Below are 25,513 nucleotides of genomic sequence, written 5' to 3' on the forward strand. Positions count from 1 at the left end.
TACAAAAGCACAAATATCACCTTTATTGAAATAACTCTTTAAAAGATGAACACATTCTTACACGTACAGTACAAACCAAACAAAGCATTGTGTTTCCTCTGGTTCTTCCTCTGCTTAGAACCGTACAGTCAAGATAATTTCTTACATTCAGAAGAAACTTCTTTGGTTTCTTCAGTTAGACTGTTTTTAAAATCAAACTCAGCGATGACAGCAGCTGAGAAATGGAATTTTAAAGCTAGGAAGTCCGTTACGAGGAGAAGTGACAGAATGGAGAGAAGCCAGGAACAACAACAACAACAAACCTAACAGATCCTGAATGAGAAAAAGGTTGAGAATAAAAACAGCATGTAAACATTTGAGCGACTCACAGTGTGGCATGAAATGAATGTTTTCAGTTCAGTAGAAAAGGCGGAGACCAAAGCGAGGTGAAGAGGTGTAGCAAAATTTGAGTTTCCCCGCCTCCCCCCTGAGCATTACCTGTGGAAAACTGATCCCCATTTTTAAGGCTGTAAAGGAGCATAAATGAGGCTATGGTTAAAACAATGCAACGATGTCTTATAGGATCAATTCCCCCCAACCAGCAGGGGGTGCTCTAGAGACATGTTGACTTTAGACAGAAATACCGAAAGTAGATTGAAAGGACGGACAGAGCTTTGGAGACTCGTGCGAGTGTTGGGGGGGGCGTGGTATCTGTGTTGAGCAGCTGTGTGCTGATTATCAACCTTAACACTTCATGAATGATTCACTTGAAAACAAACACTGGATGAGGGCCGCGGAGGCCTAAAGAGCAGAGTACCCCCCCTGTTTCTTTAGCAGCTGTGTTCAGAAGCAGGACACCTCCAGGCTTGAAAATGCACTTCGTGTGAAGCTCTGCAGACCTGCAGGGAAGAAGACTTCTAAGGAATCAGCGACTTTCCGGGAATCTTGTTTTGAAATTCAGAGACAACCTTAACGGAGGACAAACTTGGAGGAATTTGGGCTGAATTTAACCCCCCTCCCCCCGTGTAAAAGTCCTGACTATCCCCCACATGTGAACGCCTCAGCCCTCCTCAGCTCTTTAATACAGCATAGAGAGGACTTAAAGCACTTTAAGGCTACATAAATAGTTGTGATATAAATATTTGTACTCAGTGTGAGACGCTGACTCAGCAGGAAAGCAGGATTAGCTTGTCAATAAAAATACAAAAGCCAAACATCTAAAGACTTGGAGCCACAATGGTGCCCGCTTATCCTGTAGGTCTGAAAAGTGTCAAACATAAAGCTGCCAGAGGTCCTGCTCAGCCTCCAGCTTCTGTGACTTTGGCTTCTGCAAACAACTTCACGAGCTGTTGGCCCGATTCCATCACTGGCATGTCAAGTCAGGTCTACTAAGCCAGGACCAGATCTTGATCATCTCCTGTGGCGTCCTGGGATGGACGAGCATCAGACTCTTGTAGGCACAGGGGTTGGAGCGATACTTCTCGTCAATGTTAAAGGTCCTGAAGCCTTTGTGCTTCTCAGGGGCCAGCCCCAGCTTGCGCAGGCACATCCCGGTGTAGACGTCGTCGATGGGGTAGAGCGCCACATGGCTGGACACGTTCTGAAGACGAGCAGCAATGTCCCCCGAGTACAGGTATCCCCCGCCCCCTGCATACGGAGGATAGGAGCCCACATACATGCTCTGTGGGATGAAGTACTTGACTTTCTTGTCTCTGTGAGGCCCTGCGTTGGTGATGACGTCGCCCACAAACAGATCTCTGGCTTTGGGCTCAGAAACGCTATTCAGGAATTCCATGATCCGGTAGGTGTTCACAAAGACATCGTCGTCCCCCTTAAAGATGAAGCGAGCACCAGAGCACCGAGCCTGAATCCATTCCAGGAAGAGCACCTCTTTGACGGTCAGGTTAAAGAACGAGTCTCGAAAATCCCACTGGACAATGTCTTTATGTTTAGCGCTCTCGTAGAGCAGCATCTCCGACAGATCGGGGTGGTGGTCTTCACTCGTGGCATTGCCGAGAAGAAAAACGGTGACCACGGTCCTATTGGCTATGACGCCTGCCCGCCCCCAGGACTGGCGGATTGCTTGGCGCCGGTCAAAGTGCGGTGACAGGGACTTAATGGCGAGCAGGAGGAATGGGGGCTCCTTACAAATGTCCGGCTGGTCCATCATAATCGGATATGACCGGCAGCGCATGTAAAGAAGGAAGTCCTTGAAGCGGTTTGGAAGAGTGTTGTAGTCCTTCACCTGAGTAGTGACCCTGAAGTTAGGCCGGCAGAGGTCAGAGGTCAAACTGGTCTCATTGAGCCAGTCGGGCAGGTCTGTGCCGCTGGAGTTGGCCCAGATGACAGGATTGTTCTGGAAGTCCAAAATCTGCTGCTGGCGGTTCCAGAAGGCGGGGCTGGTGCTCAGTTTGGCCCAAAAGGGTTTGGAGGGAATGTGAATCTTGTTTTGACTATTCTTGACTTGGCTGCTGTTTCGGGAGATGAGAATGAAGATGAAGAGGTTGACCATGGTCACTGATACTATCAGCTTCAGCTTCTTCCGCACACCCGCCATGACAGGGACACTGGACACCACCTGAAGACAGACAAGAACACGGAAGCTTCAGGAACATCTACTTTTAAACTCTATTGAAAAGTAAAAGCTCTTCCTGATCTTCCTGCAGAGATCACATGGTCAATGCAAGGAGGGGATCTTCCGCCTTTGGTTTGCAGCTCTGCAATGATCCAACATCAGAAATGCTGCACAGTTCAAGCAGGAGCAGAGAATCTGGAGACCTGGCATTTGATCTGGTCTGGATTTTTTTTTTTTTTTTTTTTTTTCGGAACTGAAGCAGAAATGAGGGACGCATGTGAGGCAGAACACAATACAGCCTTTCAGGAGGCTTGACTCTGCCTCAGGTTTCCATGCTGGCAGCGTCACACATCCTCCATCTCCAAATGTGAATTTAGTCTCTGTTTTTGGGAAGCGCCTGAACCTCATGGCTTTTGTTAGTGATTAAAATGGCAGTGAGGTTGGTTGAATAATGTGACAACAGGAAGTCAAACTTACCAAAGAGAATAAAAGGCTAAAAGCTGAAGTTAATATTTAATCAAGTTCCCATTTAAATTGTAGTTAATGCAGAACAACTTAAGTCTAACATTTGACATTAGGTGGGCTGATCCTATTCTTCGAATAAGAAGAAACCCTAAAGAGCGGCGTTCATACAAGTTAACCTTTGAGTCCAAACCTTCAGACTCTAAAGGTGATCATCTGCACCTCCATGTTTTCAGCTGTTTAATTGGTCTGTTTGGTAAACTTTCTTTTGAGCTACAAAGATCATTGGAGTTTTTGAGGATTCAGAAAACGTCAGCGTTCATCGTGTTTATGGTCAGGTTATATTAAGCATTACGTTTATACTTTGAGCTGTTTCTGAAAATGTTGTTTGACCTTTTCACACCAGAGCTTTAGCTCCAGCGTTGACATTCTTTTGACTACTCCAACCCTTCAACAGTATACAAAATGAATGTCATTCCGGTCAGATTCTCGAGTTGTGCCGATATGCAAAACTTTACAGCAGCGCAGTGTTTCTGAAATTAATGTGAATCCCCTAAATCAGTCACAGAGGAGAGCGGCTTTGGGACAATATGTAACACATTTTGTTAGTGATGTGTTGCATTTCGGTGCAAAGCCGATATGAAAAGCTGCTTTTGTCAGAATCTGCTGATTAATATTGATTGCAAAAACAGAAGAGAGTTATTTAGGACATCTCTGGTGGGATTAAAAAATCTATTTCATTTGTTGAGGCTTTTTATGCTGCGTTCAAACCGAACGCGATTTGCGTGGCAAATTCCAGTCAGCTGCCTCTCTTTCCCTGCGCGGTGAATTCTCAGCTCGCCTCCTGTCCAAAAATGTGTTCCTGAGTTTGATGCCGTGGCTGCGTGTGGGAGGAGCTTCCAGATAATGTTTTTAGCCACTGTGTTTATCTCATTTACAACGCGTTGAAAACCCGGATGAGGTTGAGAGATCAGGTTGATTTATTATGAAGAGCTCTACAAAAACATCCGTAATCAGTCTCAATGTCTGGGTTCATGAGATCATTCATAGATTCTCTCGGTACCGGCAGCTCCAATCCGCTCCAAGCTCTGTCTGTATGACAGCCGGTTCTACTGAGTTACTGTGACCCAGTTGGAAGGCTTACTGTCCCGATATAAAAAAATATAAACAAAAATAAAATCAGGGAACCTATTTTATTATCGTCTCTATGAAAATAAGAGATAAGATTGATTAGGAATCAATGCAGGAGTTCATTAAAAAACACAGCTGTTATCTGATGTCTTCATTATATTGTGACTTCCTTTCTGTTTGCATTTAACCTATTATCATTATTTAAAATAAAACATGGGTGTTCTTTGTAAAACAATGGAACAAGTTGGTTGGTAGATTTCCTTTTAATCTACCAACCAACTTGTCTGATGACTCAAACATGAGATTTTCGTCTCTGGGGTTGGGACTTCAAACCACAAACAGCAAAATCTGTTTCAAGGCCGTTGCTATCAAAAATGCTCTGCTGAGTGCGTTCTAGTATTTCTCTTTATGAGATACTGAAGCTAGCGGTAGCTCACAAAACATTTGCTGCATTGATCTGAAAACATATTTACATATTTTATTTAGTTGAACTTTGTATTAAAGCCAATGTCCAAAGGAAATGTTAAAATAAAATAGTTTTTTAAATTAAATAGTTGTTATTTGTAATGTTTGTTGAAGAAAGTAAAAGCAGGGAGAAAAACATCAATTAGAATTGAAAATCAAATTTAATAATCTGAGATTTTCTTTTTTGGACAGCTCTAAAAGGAAATGTGTTTTTTTTCTTTATAACAAATTTGTAATACACATTGGCAAAATACTGACATTTTTTTATTGGGTGTGCGTGCTTTTCCTTTAAAGGCTCACGAGGAATGAGGACTTTACTAAAAAGCTTGAGGCCTTAGCAGAACTCATGAAGGTCTTCAGATCAGAGGGACGCCTGACTCCCGGACAGAAAAAACTTAACAAAGCTCACTTCTGTAATCTAACCAGCAGATTTCTTTTCTCCAGATGAGTTGAAACGGATCAGAGCCGGGCCTCAAGGCAGAGGACCGGATCCTTCCTGTCTCTGGATTGTGTTTCTCTCTGTCACCTGGCAACGGCTCCGCTCCAGTTTACCCCCCCCCCCCTTCCTTCAGCTCCCCCCACCAGTTTCATTCCCTTTAATTTAGAGCACAGCAGCTTCAGATGATGATGCTCCAGGAACGAGCACAGGCGTCTGTCTTCCTGTGAACCCCCTCCCTCCACCACGACTTTTGCATGTATAATTAGCCTTTCCTGGTAAGTACATCCCATAAAGACGTGCAGCCTTCTGGGAAGTGAGTGGGAGCAGGAAGGTGGGCTGTTTAGAAAGACAGAGCAGCAGATTCATTTGATAAGAGCAATTTGATCCCGTAGGAGGTCAGACTTCTACCATTTTAATGAAAACCAGAGCAGTAAGATATACCTTCATGTTAGGATATATCAGTAAAGCTTATTGCATTCTGATCAGAAGAATTCTGAGAATTTGGATGTGAAGAAACAACCGTTCAGACAGACCCAGCTGTATACAAAGCCGTGCACGCCCTGTTAACTGCTTCACTCACTTCCCCTGAAGTTACCCTTTAGCACATTAACACAGACAGTGATAAAGCCCAGCCGAAGAGCTGCAACACCGGATGAACTCACATTAGAGATGAAAAAAGACTGTGAGAAACACCCAAAAAAAAAAAGGAGATGTTTAATCACTAGCGTGAAAATATGACGTCAGGATTCATTCATTCTGAATGATAACGTTTTCGGTCATAATGATAATGACATTTTTGTTGCGGTTTATTCTAAAGCTCGCCCACAATGCGTTCATGTCTAACAGCCGTTTATAATCACACAGCGTGTCATCTTATCTTAGCCAGTCAAACTAGATCAGAATAGAACTGACGTGACAGCAAAATGTCTGGTTTGCAGGTCATACATCAAAAATGCATGAACATTAAATGCGCAGTCAATACTGGGTCCTATTATTTCTCTTTTATATATAAATGACAGCTGCGAAGTCTCAAATGATTAAAACGTTTGCTGATGACAGAAATTCTTTGCTCAGGAAAAAAACGGTAATAGAAAATATTCGATTGAAATGGTTATACTAATATATTGGCTTAATAACAATAATGTTTCATTGAATTTACAAAAGACTAAGTTTGTATATATTTTGCTAATAAAAAACAGGAGGAAGTAAAACTGTCAATTAATGCAGTAAAAATTAAAAAAGTATTTGAGTTAGGATTCCTTTGGGTAATTTTGGATGAAAATGTATCTTGGAAGCCTCATATATCGTATGTTAAGTAGTGTTGTGTGTGGAAGCAGGTGGTAAAGCCTATTGAAAGCTTTTTTATGTGATATAGGGACAGAAATAAAATATGAAACTTAATTCTTCTTACTGCTCATTTCCAGTCATGAAGATGTGTGGACTCATGCTGTGTACTGAATATGTTAAGGTACTGTGGTATTCTTCTTGAAAGGAACAAATAAACCGAAACAAAAAACAGAAAACATCTTTGTGATCCAGGTCAAATGTTACCACGGCAACTGGAGCAGTATTTTCACTGAATGTGCATTTTGACCAAAAGAGCTCATTGATGCATGGCGGTGGAGGGGTGATGATCAGGGTCGCAGTGTCAGACTGATTTCAGTCACTTATCGCCAATAAGGAGCTATGTCACAATTTTTCCAAATAACGTTTCTGCTTTTCTGTTGCCAGGATTGGAGATAATCGTACTGCTTTTTTTTTCAGTGTTTCTGTATTCCACGGGGTCATCAACCTGGGGCTCGAAAGACAGTGGCATGCGGAGGTGTGACAACAATAAGATCTCGAAAACTAAGTTTGCTAACGAGACATTAAAATGTAATATTAGGGATGTGTATTGGAAAGAGTCTGGCAATACCAAACGTATCGCGATACATCCCAAGACTGTACTGGAACAATTTTTCAATATTTTTTTCAAGAATATACAAAAAACAACTCTACCTGAATATTTCTACGCCTTTCAATGTAATAATAAAATGATAAAATTCATTTTATTTAATGATCACAATGTTAATATTGTAATGAAAACATTTTTCAAAGTTAATGCCAAAACATGTTTAAGAAAACTATCTGACCTGCTGTTTGTGAATGCAATATTATTTCAGATATGTTGAAAATGTTTTTGAATTTCTTTGTATTAGAGTTCGCATTATAGTTAGTGATGTCACAATTGTTATGGAGAAAATTACAATTGGCACTTCAGGGCATAAACGTAGCTGACCCCTGCTGTAGTCTTCCTCTGTCTTCATCAGAAATACAATCTTGAAAAACAAAAAAAAATCAAACATGTGGCATGGAAACAGCTTTGTGTCATCAATGGGGCTTGACCCATTTCTATTCTGATACAAGCGTCAGAGAGACGCGGCCTCTCCCTTAGGGGGCGGGGCAAGGTGGTTATTTAACAGTTTGTAGAAAAGCAGGTTTTACGTCAAGTCTTACGCCCATACAACTTTCAGAATATGCAAATAACTTCATGTTGATTAACGGTTCAATTAAATCCCCGTTTCCTTCCTCAGTGCTGCGTTTCTGCAGACCTTTACCTGCACAGGTGAGTAGACCTCCTCAACTCGAGTCGCCTCGGTGTGTCAGCTCTTTTAGCCCATGCTCACCTCCAGCCTCGTGGGACAACAAGCAGTGGGGAGGGGGGAGGGGGGGCAATGGTTTCACCTGAAGGAGGAAAAAAAAAAGGATGAATGAGCAGGTGATGAAGAGCTGAGAGGAAGAAGAGGACTTAAGAGTCAAAGGGCTTTGCTGATGCAGCTGAGCGATGCAAACATGTGATTTGCTTCGGAGTCCAACCACTGTGGTTGCAGATGCAGCAGCTCGGTGAGGTCGTGCAGGACCTGCTTCAGAGATGATGGGGATTTCAAAGGTTTGTGGTTTAATTTGCACACAGGCAGTTCAAAGGGTTTCTACCAACTTGCTCTGCACACACCAGCTCCAAGTTATGAAACTCTAAACAATTGAAATTAAAATCACTGAAAAAATATTTTTTTTAAAGCCAAGTATAAGTGAAAAGAGTGTAGATCTGCTGAATTAACAGGATCTGAAAACATATTTACATATTTTATTTAGTTAAACTTTGTATTAAAGCCAATGTCCAAAGGAAATGTTAAAATAAAATAGTTTTTTTAAATTAAATAGTTGTTATTTGTAATGTTTGTTGAAGAAAGTAAAAGCAGGGAGAAAAACATCAATTAGAATTGAAAATCAAATTTGGAATAAAAATAATCTGAGATTTTCTTTTTTGGACAGCTCTAGAAGGAAATGTGTTTTTTTTCTTTATAACAAATTTGTAAAACACATTGGCAAAAACACATTGGCAAAATACTGAAATACTGACATTTTCAGCAGGATTACTTATTACTTATTCAGCAGGATTACTGACAATCCTGCTGAATAAGGATTTTTTTGCTGAAACTTTGAAAAAAAGTTCAAGCTTTTGCAAGTTTTGTAACAAGTATAAAGCAGCTTCATACACCCATAGAATGGAGAAGAAGCAGCAGGAATCAAACGGTCAAACAAGGTGAACATTTTCACAGCAGCATAAAAAGCTGAGCGCATGAAGGAATTTAAAACAGCTAAAGTTTGAGAAGATTTTACAATTCACATTTCTACAGATCTCACATTTTAAAATTGTTTTTAAAAAGTACAGGGTAAAATTGGTTTCTTATATTTTCCTACACCAAATCACAGGTAAGTGCAGACAATAACGGACAGAGTCAATGCTTCTGATGATCATCTATCTGGAAGGATTCAGGTTTTTCCTCGCTGAATGAGGAAGAAGCTGGAAAACCCCTGAGGTGAAAAATATTTTTAGTTATCTATCTCTTTCATGTCCTGAATATAATGTCAAGTCTGTCAGTTGATCTCACAGCAGGAAAACGCTGCTGCTGAGCGTACACTGCAAACACATTTGAACATTTTTCTTTAAGTAAGCAAAAAATCTCACATTTGGCTTACCAAGAAATATTTTAAGAAGAAAACTGTAGTGGCTACGATGTTTAAATAAGATTATTTTGCAGTTAAAAAAGATAGATTATTTTTTGAAACAAGCGTCTTTTTACTTTCTTAAGATTGAGTTTTTGCAGTGCACACAGTCCTGCCCCAAACACACACTGACAGCACGTGCTGTCATTGATTGTTCTATTGCAGTGTCCAAGTTCAGAGTTTCCTCTGAGGACAAAGACGCCCAACCATCTGAACCAATTCTGGTTTCTAGCAGGGGTGTAATGATTCATTTAAACTACAATACAATTCACATCCTAATTTGTGGTTGAGAATATGATTTATAGTCAATATTGGTTCATTTTGAACGATCTGGTTCGGTTTGATTCACTGACCTAAAATAGATCCAGGACATCATTTGCTAAAACTTCAACCAGTGTGACTAAGAGACAGATACCTGGTTAGTGAACAATGCAGGTGCAGTTTTCCAGATATCTTGTATTTCTTTCAAGATAATCAAGTGTAAATCGAATATTTGTACGAACAAGAAAACAAGAAATATCAAATCCTTTCATATTTTAGTTTCCCAATGTTGTTTTTCCACATCCAAATGATCCAAAGGGAACATTGTTACAACATTCTACCACACTGTATGGTCACATGTCTTTACTAAATTCAAACTGTTTCCACACATTGGACCAGAATAATAGACTGATCATCCTTTATTGTCATCACGTATGTGTTGTCAGCTGTGATCGATCATAGGAATATAAATCGATTTATTGATGAAGTAAATTCATCGTTTCACCCCTAGTTTTTATTATGTTTGACAAAAATCTACAGACACTGCACCCCCTCACCCGGTGTACTGAATACAGATAATATGGTGATATTGACTAACCAGGATGGAAATGAAACAAAACTGCAGTTAGGATCATCTCATTATGGAGTCATGAGGGATTTCTGCCTCCACCAAAATAGATGTTCTTCCCAACAGAGAAACCAGCCCCCCCTCCCCTCCCCTCCCCTAAAGTAAAGCCAGATGTTTGCTGTGCGTTTTCCCCTCAGACTGCATGTTTGAGTAAAACCCTAATGATTGTTCAGCCTTTCACACACACAGGAGCTCTGATTCTTTATACAAAACCAGAAATTCATTCAGAAGCTGACACGATGCTAAATTTGAAAACTCTAGTCAAAATATGTGGGAATTGTCTTTACTTTAACTATTTTGTAAAACATTTAACACATTAAAAATAATTTACCTGAAAAAAAACCACCAAGCTATTTACAGTAAAAACTATTTCAACTTATAGAAAACAAGAACCTTTTATTGTCCAACATTTCCATCCAGTCCAGCAGGCAAAGACCGTATACTTCACATGCAGTGAGGATTGTTCAAAGATGCTACATCATTGCTGTCATGTCTGTTTCAGGTGCACCGAAACATTTACCGTCAACATGGTCAAATGGAAATTCCATAGGATGAACCACACAAAGCCATTTTCCTATCAGGCAGATATGGAAATTACATTCAGTACAGGACAGAGATGACCATGAATTGCAACTAAGAAAGTCTTATGGTCTATATCTTTCACTGACCCTCCTGAATAATTGAGGTTCTCGGTCTCCTGAATTTGGACTTTTGATGTCCAGGTTTGATCGACACAAACTTGACAGCTTCATTTTCCTTCGATCTTAGCTTACACAGTGGTGTTAAAAGTAGAGTTTTTTTGAACAGGCGGCTTGCTGCATTCTGTCCATCATTTGTTTTGCTTGTCTTGGAATTCTCACCTTTCATGGTTCTGCAAAACCAGATTTCATGGACTGCACAAACATTGGGAGTGCAGCTGAAGGGTTTGATCATTTCCTTTACTTTTTTATGGTTGACAACTTTTCAATCTATAAGAAGTACTGTCCTTGCTCCTGAATTCAACATCGTCCAAGAATCCTATAAAGCTTTAAAGTCCAGTTTACAAGCAGACTGGTTAAAAACATTGACTTGTATAAGAGAACTGGACTGAACATTCCAAACAGGAAGTACCCGCTGGCTCCAAGAACCCAAAATTTCTCAGAATTCTATTTAGAAATAATAAACTATTAGTCATTCTATTTATCAGAATAACCAGCTACATTTTTCCGCCATGTTCTTTATGATCCTACATTTTTTCAATAATATTTTTTTTGTTGTGCAAGTTATTCAAGTTATAAACCGACCAATCAGATGCCTCAATAAAAGTATGTGGGGCCTGCCGTCCCCCACGTCCAACGTTCAAAATGTTTGACCGAATTTGGACCAATCACTGCTTATCGACTAACGTCTGGCTCCAACATAGCTGTTTCCAATATCGCAACTAAATAGACTTCATTTAGTTGGAGCAGGAAGTAAGCCGTTTTCAATGGGTGATGTCACAAGTTGAACACAAGAAAAATTAATTTGACAGACATATGCTGATTCATTATTTTGGCGGAGAAGGTGTGATGGTGTGGGTCGACATGTAATTCACTGGAAAAACTGAGCCAATGGACATTGTGGAGTCCCCAGTGAAAACAGAAATGAATAAACTAACCAGGGGAACCAAAAACGAGCCAATAACAATACTTACACAGAAATCAAACAAATTTCCTCACTTTTCAAACTGCTTTTATGAACACCTTAAATTTAGCAAGACTCTTCCCACCCCCTGCAGGAACTTGCACATGAATAGGAAATTGCTCAATAGATGTGTAGAGAGCAATTGCTTAAACAAAACTGTTGGCGTTTATCCATTAGACAGTACTGTGCAATCAGACGTTCTGCTGTTTATTTAAGCCTTAGTCACATGCACCAATGTGGGTCAACGTCCGAACAGGTGCAGGGAGTTTTTGGGTTGCCTGGGCCCATAGAGGGTCATAGAGAGGAACGGCTGCATCTTGAGGGAAGTGCAGGTGTGCCTTGCGGCTCCTTTGAGGCTTGTACTGCTACCTCAAGGGATGTCATGAAAATGGAACATGCAATTGTCATGCACATGGTAGGCGTTTTGTGATCTAATTGCAAGGCTAATGGAAGATAAAATCACTTATGGGTGATGCTGTCTTACGGTGCCCTCATGTCCCACTCCAGTTGTAAGTTGGATGCAAGTACTGACCCTGTGCGAATGCTGCACCCACTGGGTGTCCGCCTGACATGCAAGTGCTTGGAGGACGCTCATAGGATGCCCATAAAAATTACCCTCTGCTCGTTAATTTCCTAATTTATAACATTTAAGCAGCGAGCAAGGAGCAAAAAAAACGGAGGGGCGAAAAAAATGACAAATTTGGAGGACACCCCTGTGTTTTACCTATTTGATCCCAGCTTTATTGTTGCATAAGTGTTCGCTATGATCTGTCGCTCAGAATGCTCGTAGTTAAAAAATGTGCATAACCATTTTCGGTCTATGACCTTGCTTTTTGTGCGGGTCACCTGTTTGCCCCATACAAGTTTCCTCAGGTTCATCTCTGCATCTATAAAAGTTTTATTCAATACTCATAGCTGATTCAGGCCTTATAGAAATACTTCACCTTCCCCTTGTGTTGTAATTTGATGCACCCATTTGCATATTGCAGGTGCGCATGCCGTGATTGACAAAGATTCATTTCTGAGGGAACAAGTGGAGGCTTCCAGTGACTGGGAACAACAAAAGAGGAGAGCCCCATAAATAGTTTGAGAGTGACAGAAAATACGGCATCTGAGAATTCTCCGCAGCAAAAAGCTTTACCCAACATAACTGCACTAATCTGGTGAACTGTTTTACCCTCAAAAGCAAAATAAGATGAGGTTAAACACAAAAACGCAGAATGTTAACTTCACCAGACACCTCCCTAAAATAGAAAGGAATTTCCCTCCAACAAACTAGCGTCCGTCCCGGCCTCTCAGCGAGCTGCAGCTCATCAACACACACTTTTCATAATCCAGCAGACATGTCGGAGCTGAGCTAACATCTCCAGGTTTCCCTTTGACAGGAGCAGAAACATGACACACTGAAAAACCTGCCAGCAAACATGCAGCACTGAATTCAACCAGCATAAAGCAGAACCCCAATATGGAAGCGATTGTGTAGCATAATTAAAAATAAAAGTCAAAACCAGAAATGCCTTTTCATTTTCAAAATGAAGCTGCATTTTTTGACTCAAAATGAAAATGAAAAAGCAATCCGCCAAAATGCTTCTTCATTTTCTTCTTAAACACCGCTTATTCTGTCACTTAATTAAAATGATAATTTAAATGGTATTTGACATTTCATTTTCAAAAAGGTCTCTGTAAATGTGTAGCAAAATTCATTTAGAAATGTCTAATGTGACAATTGAAATGGATTAACAATTAAAATGGATCATTTTCAAAATGTAACTGCATCAAAATGACTCAAAATTAAAATGAAAAATCAATACTTCAAAATGCTTTTTCATTTTCTAATTAAAAACAGCTTATTCTGTGTCATATTTAAAAAAAAATGCAAAGACGGGATTGCATTTTCATTTTATCATCCACCCTGCGAATAGTGTCGCATAATTCAATTTGATTTAGCATTTCCAGAGGAGAAGTGGGGCAATGACGTCAGTGCTATCTCCGTGTGTCCAGCTGCCAAAAGACACAGACACTAGGAGCAGTGCGGCCTGGCTTGTAGCTTTGTGTTAGCGGCAGAGGAGATGGCTTTGTGACGGATTTGCACTCCCGATGATTGTAAAAAAGCTTCTCAGGACTACATAGAAGCATTTCCGCCTAATAATATTTAAATTATTTTTAATTATGCTACACAATCGCTTCCATACTCCAGCTTTCACTGGAGGCCATTTAGGTTTCCACTGGGTTATGAAGAGCATGAGAACCACAGCTTTTGAGGAATGCAAAGTTTCTGTGAAAGGAGACACGACAGGGACAATTTTGTGATATGCAAACTCCAAACAGCTCATATCCTGCTGTAAAAGGATCAAGAGCGACCACATCCTCTGGAGAGGGCGTGGTGTCTGTGAAAACGTTTTTAGCAGAGATGAGAGTAATGTTTGAAAACGGGTAGGCTGAGACACCTCCGTGTGAGTAGAAGGAAGCATCTGTCTGCAGTTGGAGGTCAAACGTGTCAAGAACACCGTTTTCTGGATCATCTATTACACAGAAACCAGAATCAGCAATTGCAGGGTGGAAAGGGGTTGAGTCAGTTTTTCATAAACAGTTCCACTTTAATTACCGTATCACTTTTTTTTCTTTTTTTTTTTTTAACTTTTCCTGTCCAACAGCTGGGCAGACAGATGAGAGCTGAAGGCCTCTTGTGTTGGACATATTTTATTTTAACAACAGGGGTTCTGAATCTTCAGACAAACCAGAGGTATGTCTGAATAAACCCCTTTTGTAATCGAGGCCAAACTTTATTCATTCTGATCGTTTTTGAAAATCTTTGGTGTTGGACCGGACGGAAAAGGAAAGGAGGGGAGAAGAGAGAGGGATGTTAGAGAGGGGGGGATAGGGGGGTGATCAAAGGAGGGGGGGGGGCGTGAAACCATGAAGCGGCATAGAGCAACAAACTGCTGGATGTTTATCATTACGGTAAGGTTCAGATGTAATACAAATCCCAAAGGAGCTGGGCCCATCCACACACACCCAAACGTTGCAAACACACCTGTTAGTTGCAAAAATGTCCACAAGTCAACATGTTCGCAAAACAGATAGTGTTCACACATGCACACTTATGCCTTACCGCATCACTTTGAAATAAGTCAATGGCTTCTGTTTAGGTTTGAGTCGGTGACACCCGCTAATAACTGGCACCTTGTGCTTTATATGAATGTCAGAAATGTCCACAAGAATCCGGACAGACTTAATTTAACAAGTTTCCAGGAAAAGCAGTGACCTCGTCATCTTGCACTTAACCCCACTTAGCTCTTTTAAAATAGAGATTTAGATGTTCGTTTATTCTCACAGAGGGGGACCAATACCAAGCCCCACCCCCAGCCAGGAGCCTTCTGCTGATGTCAGTGTTTTGGCACCATTAGTGACCTTTCACTCCAATAGGTTGCAGAACAAGAAATGCCGCCTGTCCCACTTGTTGCTCTGCACATTCGTTTGTAGCAGAGTTCTTCAGTGAATCATCTGCTTAAGGGGTCATAATTGCCGACTCCTGCAGATGGGAGATTCCTAGATCTTCATGAGTGACATCCTCACATCTACGGAGTGATATTTCTGCCACCATGTTGCACACAAAACTTTCTAAATTGCAAATGAAAATACTAAATGTTTGCTTTTCAATTAGTTTTTTTTGCTTACAAAAACTTTTTTTGCGTTTGCAAAACATGTTTTTGCATGCATTGTGTCAAATCTTGCTTTTTTCTGATCTTTGATTTTGCTGACTACTCTGAGCGTGACTTAGCGTGATAAAACTGCCACCGCCAAAAAAGTTTTCGCACGCGTTGTGTGTCATGTCCCTTTTTACCCATCTTTGATTTTACTGAATTACGTTTCAGTTTGACGTGACAAAGCTGCCATCAAACAGCTGCTGATTGGTCCAGATTCCAACCAATCAGGTGTCTCTGTCTCATATTGACTTTGTGTCGGTTCTGTTCTGACGGGATTCTGCCGTTTTCAACCATTCTGGCCCATTTCTCTCAGAGGAAAACCCAAAAGGAGCAGCAAAGCAGCTACAATAAAAGAGTTTTGTATTTATTTTTGTCAGTGTAGCGACCAGCGTGTTCAAAATGTCTGCAGCAGACAAAAGATGTCTGAGCTCTGACTCCGTCCAGCAGGAAGTAACACTTTTTAAGATTTAAACCTGAACGACTATTTTATTTTTTTTATTTTATTTTTTTCTCAGATGACAGTGCCATTGTGGGCTGTGTATCAGGGGGGGATGAGCAGGAGTACAGGGGGGTCATCACTGACTTTGTTAGCTGGTGTGAAGTTAACCACCTGCTGCTTAACACCAGCAAGACAAAGGAGCTGATCCTGGACTTCAGGAGGTCCTCACCACCACAGTCACCGGTGAACATCCAGGGTTCAGACATTGAGGTTGTGGACACATTTAAATATCTGGATGTTCACCTGAACAACAGACTGGACTGGTCCAACAACACGGATGCTCTGTACAGGAGGGGCCAGAGTCGCCTTCACCTGCTGAGGAGACTGAGGTCCTTTGGCGTGTGCAGACAGCTGCTGAGGACCTTTTACGACACTGTGGTGGCCTCAGTGGTCCTTTATGGAATTGTGTGCTGGGCGGGGGGCAGTGCAGGCAGAGACTTGAAGAGGCTTAACAAACTGGTTAGGAGGGCCGGCTCTGTCCTGGGCTGCACACTTGAGTCCATCGAGGAGGTGGCGGACAGGAGGATGTTAGCTAAGCTGACATCCATCATGGATAACCCTTCCCACCCCCTACACCAAACTGTAGAGGCGCTGACCAGCTCCTTCAGCACAAGACTGTTGCACCCTCAGTGTAAGAAGGAGCGCTACCGCAGGTCATTCCTCCCCACAGCCATCAGACTGTACAACACCGTGTCCAAGTGACACTCCACGGTCCCACGGGTGTTTTTCTGTTTAGTCATTGATTCATTTACTTTTGTTGTAGTTGTTGTTTTTCAATTTTAAATTGTTTTTTGTTCCTGAACAGTTGTTTGTTTTTGTTCTTGGTGTGAACTTCATTAGTTATTTCTGTATTTTGAAAAAATTTGTAATGTTTTTTTACAGTTTACATGTTTTGCAGACCGCATGTTTTTAACACTTTTGCAGCTGTATTTATTTAATATTTATTTCTTTATTTAATAAGAATCTCATTTTTGATAATGTTTCATAATAATTTTAGTAATATTTTTAATTATCTAATATAAATGTAATTTGTGATGTCCTTTATTGATGTTATATTATATAGATTATTTCTGAATGTCGTGTTGCTGCCACAGATAAATGAAATTTCCCCATTGTGGGATTAATAAAATCATCTATCTATCTATCATTTTAATCACTAAATGTTGAAATATTGAGAGAAAATAGCATTTTTCATGAATTTTTTTTTAAACTTTGGACAATCGCTCACGAGTTATAAAATATAAGACACTGGGAAAATGAACATAAAAGTTAAAAATGCTTCTGCTAAATACATTGAGTCTCTTTTGGTGAGCCATTATTATTTTGCTTATTATTGCTGTTGACCTAATCCCAAACACTTGTGCAGCATAAAATAATATGTGCTTTAAATCTTTTATTGTTTTTACCTGACCGAGTACCTCCTTACTTGACCGAGTACCTCGTCTCTGCTCCTGCTCCTACACCTGGCTGTCGTTCCTGTCTCAGGGTCAACTCGCGCCCCTGACTGTCCCCCCAACCACGGCTGGATGAAGCTCGTCTGCTGGACTTTATTTATGTAGTTGTAGATTTAGATAAGTTAATTCTTCTCTAAGAGTTCTGGTAAATTGCCTGTCCGTCCTGGGGGAGGATCCTTCCTTCATGTGGGCACCCCTGAGGTTTCTTCGTTTTTTTCTGGAATCCGTTTTTTTGGGAATTTTTCCTTACCGCGAAGGGGGGTCTAAGGGCAGGGATGACAGTATAGCTTAGTCAGTTTGTTAGTTCATTTTAGTATTTTCCTATTGAACTCTTTGTATTCATGATCATTTTGAGTTCATGTTTACTCCGAAGCCCATCGAGACGACTGCTGTTGTGATTTTGGGCTATACAAATAAAATTGAATTGAATTGAATTGAATTTTGTTTTAACAAACAGATCTTGAAGAAAATCAAACTTTTTACTAATATTTTGCTCCAGAAGATTCTCAGATCACACACAGGCCTATTAATATAATGTCAGTAGATAAACTTTACAGTTTATTTACAGTTTCAGGAAATCCTCGGCCATAAATTCAAAAATCTGACCAGATAAAAAATGAATCAATGCTAAAAAAGAAAGAAAGTATGAATTATTGTTAAAATGATAAAAATGAAAACAGCTTCATCCAAAGAGACAACATTGAGGGTACAAAGAACTGGTTAGTTTTCTCTGCCTCGGTAGGAGACACCATGTTAGATAAATATGGCGACTTAATTGGTTAGATTCTGGGCCAATCAGCAGCTGTTTGATGGCAGCTTTGTCACGCTAAACAGAAACATAACTCAGCTAAATCAAAGATGGGTAAAAAGTGAGATGACACGCAACGCATGCGAAAACATTTTTGGCGGTGGCAGTTTAATCACGCTAAGTCACGCTCAGTGTAGTCAGCAAAATCAAAGATAGGAAAAAAGCGAGATTTGACAACGCATGCAAAAACATGTGTTTTGCAAAAGCAAAAAAAAGTCTTTGATTGAAAAATTTGATTGCAAAATAAATTTGAAAGCAAAAAAATAAATACATTTGAAAAGCAAACATTTAGTATTTTCATTTGCAACTTAAAAAGTTTTGTGTGCAACGTGGTGGCAGAAATATCACTCCATACACATCCAGTCAGGACAGCCACTTTCATTTGTAAGCATTCAATGTGGTTGCAGATTTTGCACTTGCAGAGCCTGCTCTCCCTCGAAGGCCTTTAGCTGAATATTCAACACATTTGAATGCATCTTATCCCCATTCCTGCTTGGAAGGTGTAAAAGCTTTGGCTTAAACAAACAGTTACATTTCAATTGAGACAGAAAAAGAAAGAACTAAGGCAACAACCAGGTTTCTAACATAAACCAGAACAAGAAGGGATTACTTGCAGAGATGTGAAACACGACAAAAAGACGACATAATGAGAACTTTAATTAGCTTCACCCTTGGGTGTGGGCATGTTTCCAATTTAAAATTAGCTGAAATCACTGACCTTCAAAACCAAAGTCACAAGAGAGGAAAAGAAAGAGGTTTGAAGGCGTTTCTCAACTCATGCTCTTCACTTTAAAACAAAGATCTTAAAACGACCTGAACCAAAGTTCCTGCACTTTTGTCTTTCAGAAACAGACAGATTGACCTTTTGTTATGGAAAAGACATGGTAGACTGTCCTAACATGAGGTTTAACCGTGTTTGAAATAGATTTGATCTTCTGAATGTTGAAGTGCATTTTTTTTTAAATGAGAAACAAGAAAAAGACCACGAAGGTCTTCAAAGAGCATTTAGTTGAACAGTAAAAACATAAAGACATTTGCATCAGCTGTGAAATAAGTGAAGGGTCTTCATTTTTGGCAACTGCTTCAAGAAAAGGTGAATGTTTAAAGTGAAAAACCCAGGACAAAGCTCCCAGATAAACCTGTGGAGTCTTTAAAGGTCGGCTGCTGTGGAAAAGCTGAGTTTGTCTGTAGTAAGGCAAAACTCCGTGCAGACAAAGTGATGAAGACGCAGATGGCAGCCTGAAAGCAGGTTTCCATCCACACACAGAAACATGAAAGCGTGCAGCTTCGTTAGCAGGAAGCTTCGGCCTTCAGCTGCGGAGTCATCCTCAGTTTCAGATCCCACTCTGCTCTCATTTCAGACCTCTGCCATGAATTACTGTAAACAGCCGCTAACCACAGGAATCGAGATTTTACCAAACAACTCATCCATTAGTCACGGAAGTACTGGTCTGTTCGGAACTGGCTAAGTGTAAGACTAATAAAGTAATGAACAAAGTCCATTGTAATCTAAAATAATCCCTCATTCAGTTTAAATTAGAGCCACAGATTGACCTGAAAGAGTTCAGAGTGAGAACTAAAACAAAAAAATACATTTCTGTCCTAGGGGACAAAAAAGAAAAAAGATTAAAACATAAATAAATACAATAAATCCTAACATTCAAAGTGAATATGACTGATTTTAGGTCCAAACAGAAATTTCCTTTATTAATGTGAATCATTTTTAGAAAATCTTGTTTGTATTTGTCACTTCATGTAACAGCTAAAAAATAATGTCAGCATAACATTTGGAACAAATGGAACAAAGACTACAGTTTTAACATCCTGACTCCTTTCTCCTCTGCAGCTTTTAACAAACATAATATTTGTATTTCAATAGCTCCTTTGAATTCAGATGGAGCTGCTGCTAATTGGTTGCCATGGCTCATCACCCTGATGATGGTCATCTACGTTTCCAAGACATCACTGAGCTCTGAACATGACCAGCCTGATGCTGAAGAGCAGAGAGACTTGTGTCATAAGTTAGAAAGGAAGTACTTATCAGTTGTAATCTGAAACTTGTTTTTTCATTCAAAATAGTTTAAAGCCCACCAACTTCCTGGGGCGGTCAGAATGGAGCGCAGTGTGGTAATCTAGCTTTGAAGTAAACATGGGCATGGTGAGTAGCAGGTCAGCCTGAGCAGGAGCAGGCGGCTGCGTGAAGCCAGAGCTCATCTGTTAAGAGTCTGTGATGGAAATTTCCATTTGAAATCTCACCAATCGACGAGGCAGTCATAGTTGGAGAGTGGGGATCAACCCTGACACTGCACCACCTGTGCAACACTTTCTCTCTTCATAAGCAGTATTTGCTCAAAAGACAAAAAAAGGGGGGGTTGCTAAGAGCTGCTGATTGGTGCTGTTGTTTCTCTGTTGCAGAAAGCAGCAGCCTCCTGCCTCTGACCTTCTTTTGAGCCAAGCCCCCCCCCTTTCCTGAATTTGACGCGATCCAGGAAGTACCAAATGTTGTAGTTCCTCAAACAGCAATGGGAAGCAGATTACAGAAGAGAACAATACTTTATGACCCCCTCCGAATATGTTAAAAAGTTTAAATTTAACACAAAAAAATGCATTTTATAGTCTGCCTTTAAGGATTTTATTGATGGAAATTGCTTTATTTCCTAATCCTGACTGTTTCTATGTATCAGGGGAGAATTAAACACTTTTAAAATGTAACTTTTCAAAACATAAATACAAATGAGTGTTCGACCCTCGTACCAGTTACAATATGGTCCTTGCACTCTGTGAGTGCTGCGGGCCATAATAAAAACAGACGGCAATTTTGTTTCAGGATAGAACCACCTAAACCTTAAAGAATTTTCAAACATTTTGCTCTCCGTAAAAATATATTCTGTCAGAATTATACAAGATTTGTAAAACACTAAAATTTCTTAACTTTTATGTCATTTTATTTATATAAAAAAAAAGCTTATGAATATCCCAAAAGGTTTTGCCATCCATGAAAATATATCTAGTCAAATAAAATATGAACATGCTGCAGAACAGAACAAACAAAGCCTGGACACAAAATTATCTTTGTGCTTTTACAGCAAAAACTACGGACCTCGTGTCCTGACATTAAAAAATTAAAATATATCTCGTTCCCACAAATTAATATCTTGTTCCCACAAATTAATATCTTTTTCGCATGAAATACTTTTCCTTTCCCACAAGATAATTAGGGCTGCAGCTATCGATTCTTTTTGTAATCGATTAATCTAGCACTTAATCGATCGATTAATCGAGTAATCGGATAAAACGATTTGTGTGTGTTTTTGAACAACCAAAACAAATCTTGCATAACAAAAATGTTGTAAAATGAACAAGCATTTGATTTTAAAGATCCGCTCTGATGCAAATGTTACCTTTGGTGTTTTTAAGTTGGTCTTGAGAAGTGGCGGAGCTAGAACATTTTGTATGGGGGGGGGGGGGGGGGCAGAAGACTTTGAAAGGGTGGCACAACACCAAAGTGGAAGGCCATTAAAAATAAAAGAATCAGAAAAACATATTTGATTATTATCATTGTTTATATTTCGTGTAAAAATAATGCTTTTGTTATTTTTGCAATGCTTAAAGAAGCCTCGCGGTCCGCCGAAAGGCGAGCTACCGCCTGTCCCAGCCCCTGCCTCTCGTCGCCCCCTCGGCGGTCCGCGCTGGTCGCCACAGAGGGGGCGCGGAGCGGCTGACGCCGCCCCTCGCTCGCTGCCGGCGGCACGCGCGGGTATGCCAGCTCTATTTTGCAGTAGAGACACTGCACCTTGTTCTCTTCTTTATTAAGTGTGTAATGATCCCACACTTTAGACAATTTCTGCCGTTTATTTATAGATCTATTCTCCGCCATTGCGCCAACTAAATTCCAGGTGTGGTCCGTGTGAAAAAACGGTCCGTGTGACACAATCAAATCCCTGCGCTGCGCGTATAGTGCGCGTCATAGGAATTTAACGAGGCTTCGAGGCAGAGTTTTTGCCTCAAGGAATTTTTGTAATCGAGTAACTCGAGGAATCGTTTCAGCCCTAAAGATAATATTGCGTTCCCTGGAAATACTATTTTGTTCCCTCGAAATGATTAACTCGTGCGAACGAAATGCCTTTGCCTCCTACTCTGCGCCGTTATTGTAAAGGAAACATGCAAAATACATTTTGATTTTATTATTGGATCCTCATGATGGAGAGGACAGTTTACAGGTGAGGAGCTGGCTCACCTGCATCCCTGACTGCATGTCCCTGTGGTTTCAATAAGGAACCACGGAACCGACCTAACCCAAACCCGCCCAAATGATGTCCACCCGCCCAAAGCTATTTTTGCCCACAAACTTAGAATCTAAACCCCCCAATTGGGCAGGTAATCACCCATTCTTGCAAGCCTCAGCCATAATTACTCGGCGGGTAGGACGCGGCCCACAGGCCTCGACTTTGACACATGTGGTGTAAATAACGGATGATGGGATGTAGGGGCAGACCTACTCTGCGCCAACAGTCCTGCCCACAACTCGGAGGCAAATTTCTGATGAACTACTGCTACTCTGCAGAAACTGTCCTAGAAAATGACAAAGGATTTGGGGATTTTGGCAAAAAACGAAATAACCATAATTAATAGAGCCCTGGGATGTGTTTGTAACAGCTCAAAAGATGATCAGAATGGGACATTAACTATTTACAATATCTCGCATCACAATTTGTTCCAGCAGAGCATTGGTTATATAAGTTTGTTATTATACAAATGTCATAATTTCCACATAGCTGGCTTATTAGGAAAAGATTAAGGCAAAACACGGTTCAGGACAGGAAAAAACAGGTAAAACACTCAAAGCAGGGAATAAAAGGCTTTTTTAAATGGAAATTTAGATTTCGTTTAGCAGAACCTGTTAGGTACTTCTACTCATTCAATTTTTTTTTTTTCATTTTCCGAGAGATTTTCTCTTCTTGGTGTATGCATACAAAGGGTACAGTTTTACTGGTGGTCTGTCATCTGAGTTATAACATGACATATTCTGCATTTTGTTGGGTTTTTGTCACAGTTGTAATTGCATTTTTCACAGCACTTTAGTTCAGCGTTCTGCTCTGCAGCGAGCCTGACATGGGAGTGTACCATCTGTTTCTCCTGTCACCACTGACTCTGGATCATCTTTGCTTCATTTATTCAGAACCAAAAACACTCAAGGATGGAAATTCCTTCGGCAGGAATATATGTGCAGAACATCTCAACTGAAATTGGAAATGTTGATAATTGCGCCAGATGTTTTTCACTATTCAACAGGAGAGAGGGGAGAGTTATCATTTTATGTTTTATAAGAGCTCAATTTTAGGCATTACTAGTGTAATTTTTTATAAGGTAGCAGGTAGGGGGACCCCAAAAACCTCTTGCATTACCATATTTAACCTTTAGCATGAAAAACCCTAAAAACTGTACATCATTTTCAAGGGGGAAAAAATTGAAAACCTACATGTGTTTTAACCACCATAACCTGGGAAGAGCGGTTTGATGAGATAATGGTGACCTGAAGAAATGACAACAACTTGCAATTTTATCATAAAAAGTGAAAAAACATTTTGTAATGGACAATTCAGGATTGCAAGTTAAGAATACATTTTACAATTTAGAATTCAATATAAAAAATTACAACTGTCATGAAGGGCCTCCAATGTGAAAACTGTCGGCAAAATCACCTGTGTGAATCAGTGAAAGCTAATTGGCCGTGGCAACTCCTGACAGGATGTAGCAAAAGGTAAACATTTAAAAAAAAGATTGAATAAAAGTTAGATCAATTGCATTTTAAATTAACATGGGGTTTTGGTACCACAATTCAAATGAAAATGATTTTTGCAATTAACAATGCAATGTTGATTATGGTCATACATTAGCAGATTTATTTGCATTTGCAGGTGGCAAAATCTGGTGAATATTGCTCCAGGCTTTTCCTTTCACAGCTCTATTCAGATTTAGGAAAGACTTGGTGTCATAGAATTCCAGCCGGGCACAAACCACAACTTTTCATTTCTCTACCATGCTCAAACGGTTGGCACTTCTGCGAAATTAAAAGGGACGCCATCTATATGTCACTACCAAATCCCGAGTCCCTCATTGGTTCAACCTGGTTTAACTTTCAGAGGGGGGGGGGGGTATTTATTTAAGATAAAAAATGTAATAACTTTTAAGTTAATTTAAAATTAATTCAAAGCAAAAAATTAACTGAAATGCCATTTTATATTAGGGAAGTGTAAATTTCAAAATGAAAAAAAAATTAAAAAAAAATAAAACAATGTTGGTAATGGAGGTGAGTGAAGCCGAGGCCGTAAACCAACATCTGCTGCTGTGAACTGAAATCTGGACTCTGCAGGAGATCAGCTCCACACAACCAAGCAGCACTTATTGATTTAGTTGTTCAGGACACCTCAGACCCCCCCCCCCCCCGGACCCCCCCCCCCCGGTCCTGCTCGCTCAGTGTCTCCATGGCGGTGTCTTGTTTGTTTGGGTGGAAGCAGTGCGCACTTTTCTCCAGGCAGAGGTTCGTGTCTGGATAATATTTTTACCAGAGCTCGTGCGCCTGTTCGGTTGAGCCAGACGTGTTCCGGTAACGGAACATCCCGTCTCCGGCTCCGCACGTGACAAACAGCGATCAACTCGTTTAACACAAGTTTTTGAACAGGTTACTCAGACGAGAGACGGCGGATTAAACTAAGAAAAACAATACTAAAAATGTTGGGAGCGCCTTAAAATGGTCCCACTCCGTTATTTCCCGTCGTGACTTTTGACTTTTTTTAAGGTTAACTGTGACTCCGCTCACCCTGAACTTAGGTGTCACGCACTTAATCAGGCACCGGTTTGCCTCCTCCTTGGGCGCCGTTTCCTGAAAACGACCCCTGTTTTTTGGCGGACGCCTCGTCCTCGGGGCTCACCTGGGTTCAGACGCCCGTCTTCAGCCGATGGTAAGGCCGGCGGCGGCGGTGGCAACCCGGTCAGATAAATCCATTCCCCGTTTTCCGCTCCGAACTGATCACAGTTGAACTTCGTCTTCGTCGGAACATCTAACTGCCGCGCTGTTCCCTGGGCGGGGCACCCTCCCTCCCCTGACGCACACGCGCGTGCGAGCTTACGCAAACATTAATGTTGGCTCGTGGTCGTTTTCGATCCGAGAAAAGCAGCGGCTACAGCTCCTTTGATTAAAGAAGTTTTATTAAGTGCGCAGATTTACAAAAAATGCAAATCATTTTTTTCAAATGTAAACTTCCGATTTTTTATTTAAATCAGTAAATGTTATTTTGAAAATAAAAAGGTAACTGCCATTTTTTTCTGGCAAAAGTGAGAAACATTTAGCCTCATTTTATTTCAGATGTCTAAATAATTTAAGGTGTCACTCCGA

At 40.5% G+C, this 25,513-nt stretch overlaps 1 protein-coding gene across 1 annotated transcript; it reads right to left on the reverse strand.

Annotated features, from left to right (window-relative positions):
- Positions 1 to 25,242, reverse strand: LOC101168731 (N-acetyllactosaminide beta-1,3-N-acetylglucosaminyltransferase 2). Its single transcript, XM_023963141.1, has 3 exons — positions 25,050 to 25,242; positions 7,649 to 7,775; positions 1 to 2,557 (listed from the first exon to the last, which is right to left on the reverse strand). The coding sequence occupies exon 3, from the start codon at positions 2,534 to 2,536 to the stop codon at positions 1,343 to 1,345; it is 1,194 nt and encodes a 397-aa protein (XP_023818909.1). The 5' UTR covers positions 2,537 to 2,557; positions 7,649 to 7,775; positions 25,050 to 25,242; the 3' UTR covers positions 1 to 1,342.
- Between the last annotated feature and the right edge of the window lie 271 nt (positions 25,243 to 25,513).

The sequence above is a fragment of the Oryzias latipes genome, chromosome 15 (assembly GCF_002234675.1).
Source record: "Oryzias latipes chromosome 15, ASM223467v1".
Classification (NCBI taxonomy): domain Eukaryota; kingdom Metazoa; phylum Chordata; class Actinopteri; order Beloniformes; family Adrianichthyidae; genus Oryzias; species Oryzias latipes.

Coding starts and splice junctions, on each gene's coding strand:
- LOC101168731 (XM_023963141.1), bottom strand. CDS start 2,536: ATGGCGGGTGTGCGGAAGAAGCTGAAGCTGATAGTATCAGTGACCATG.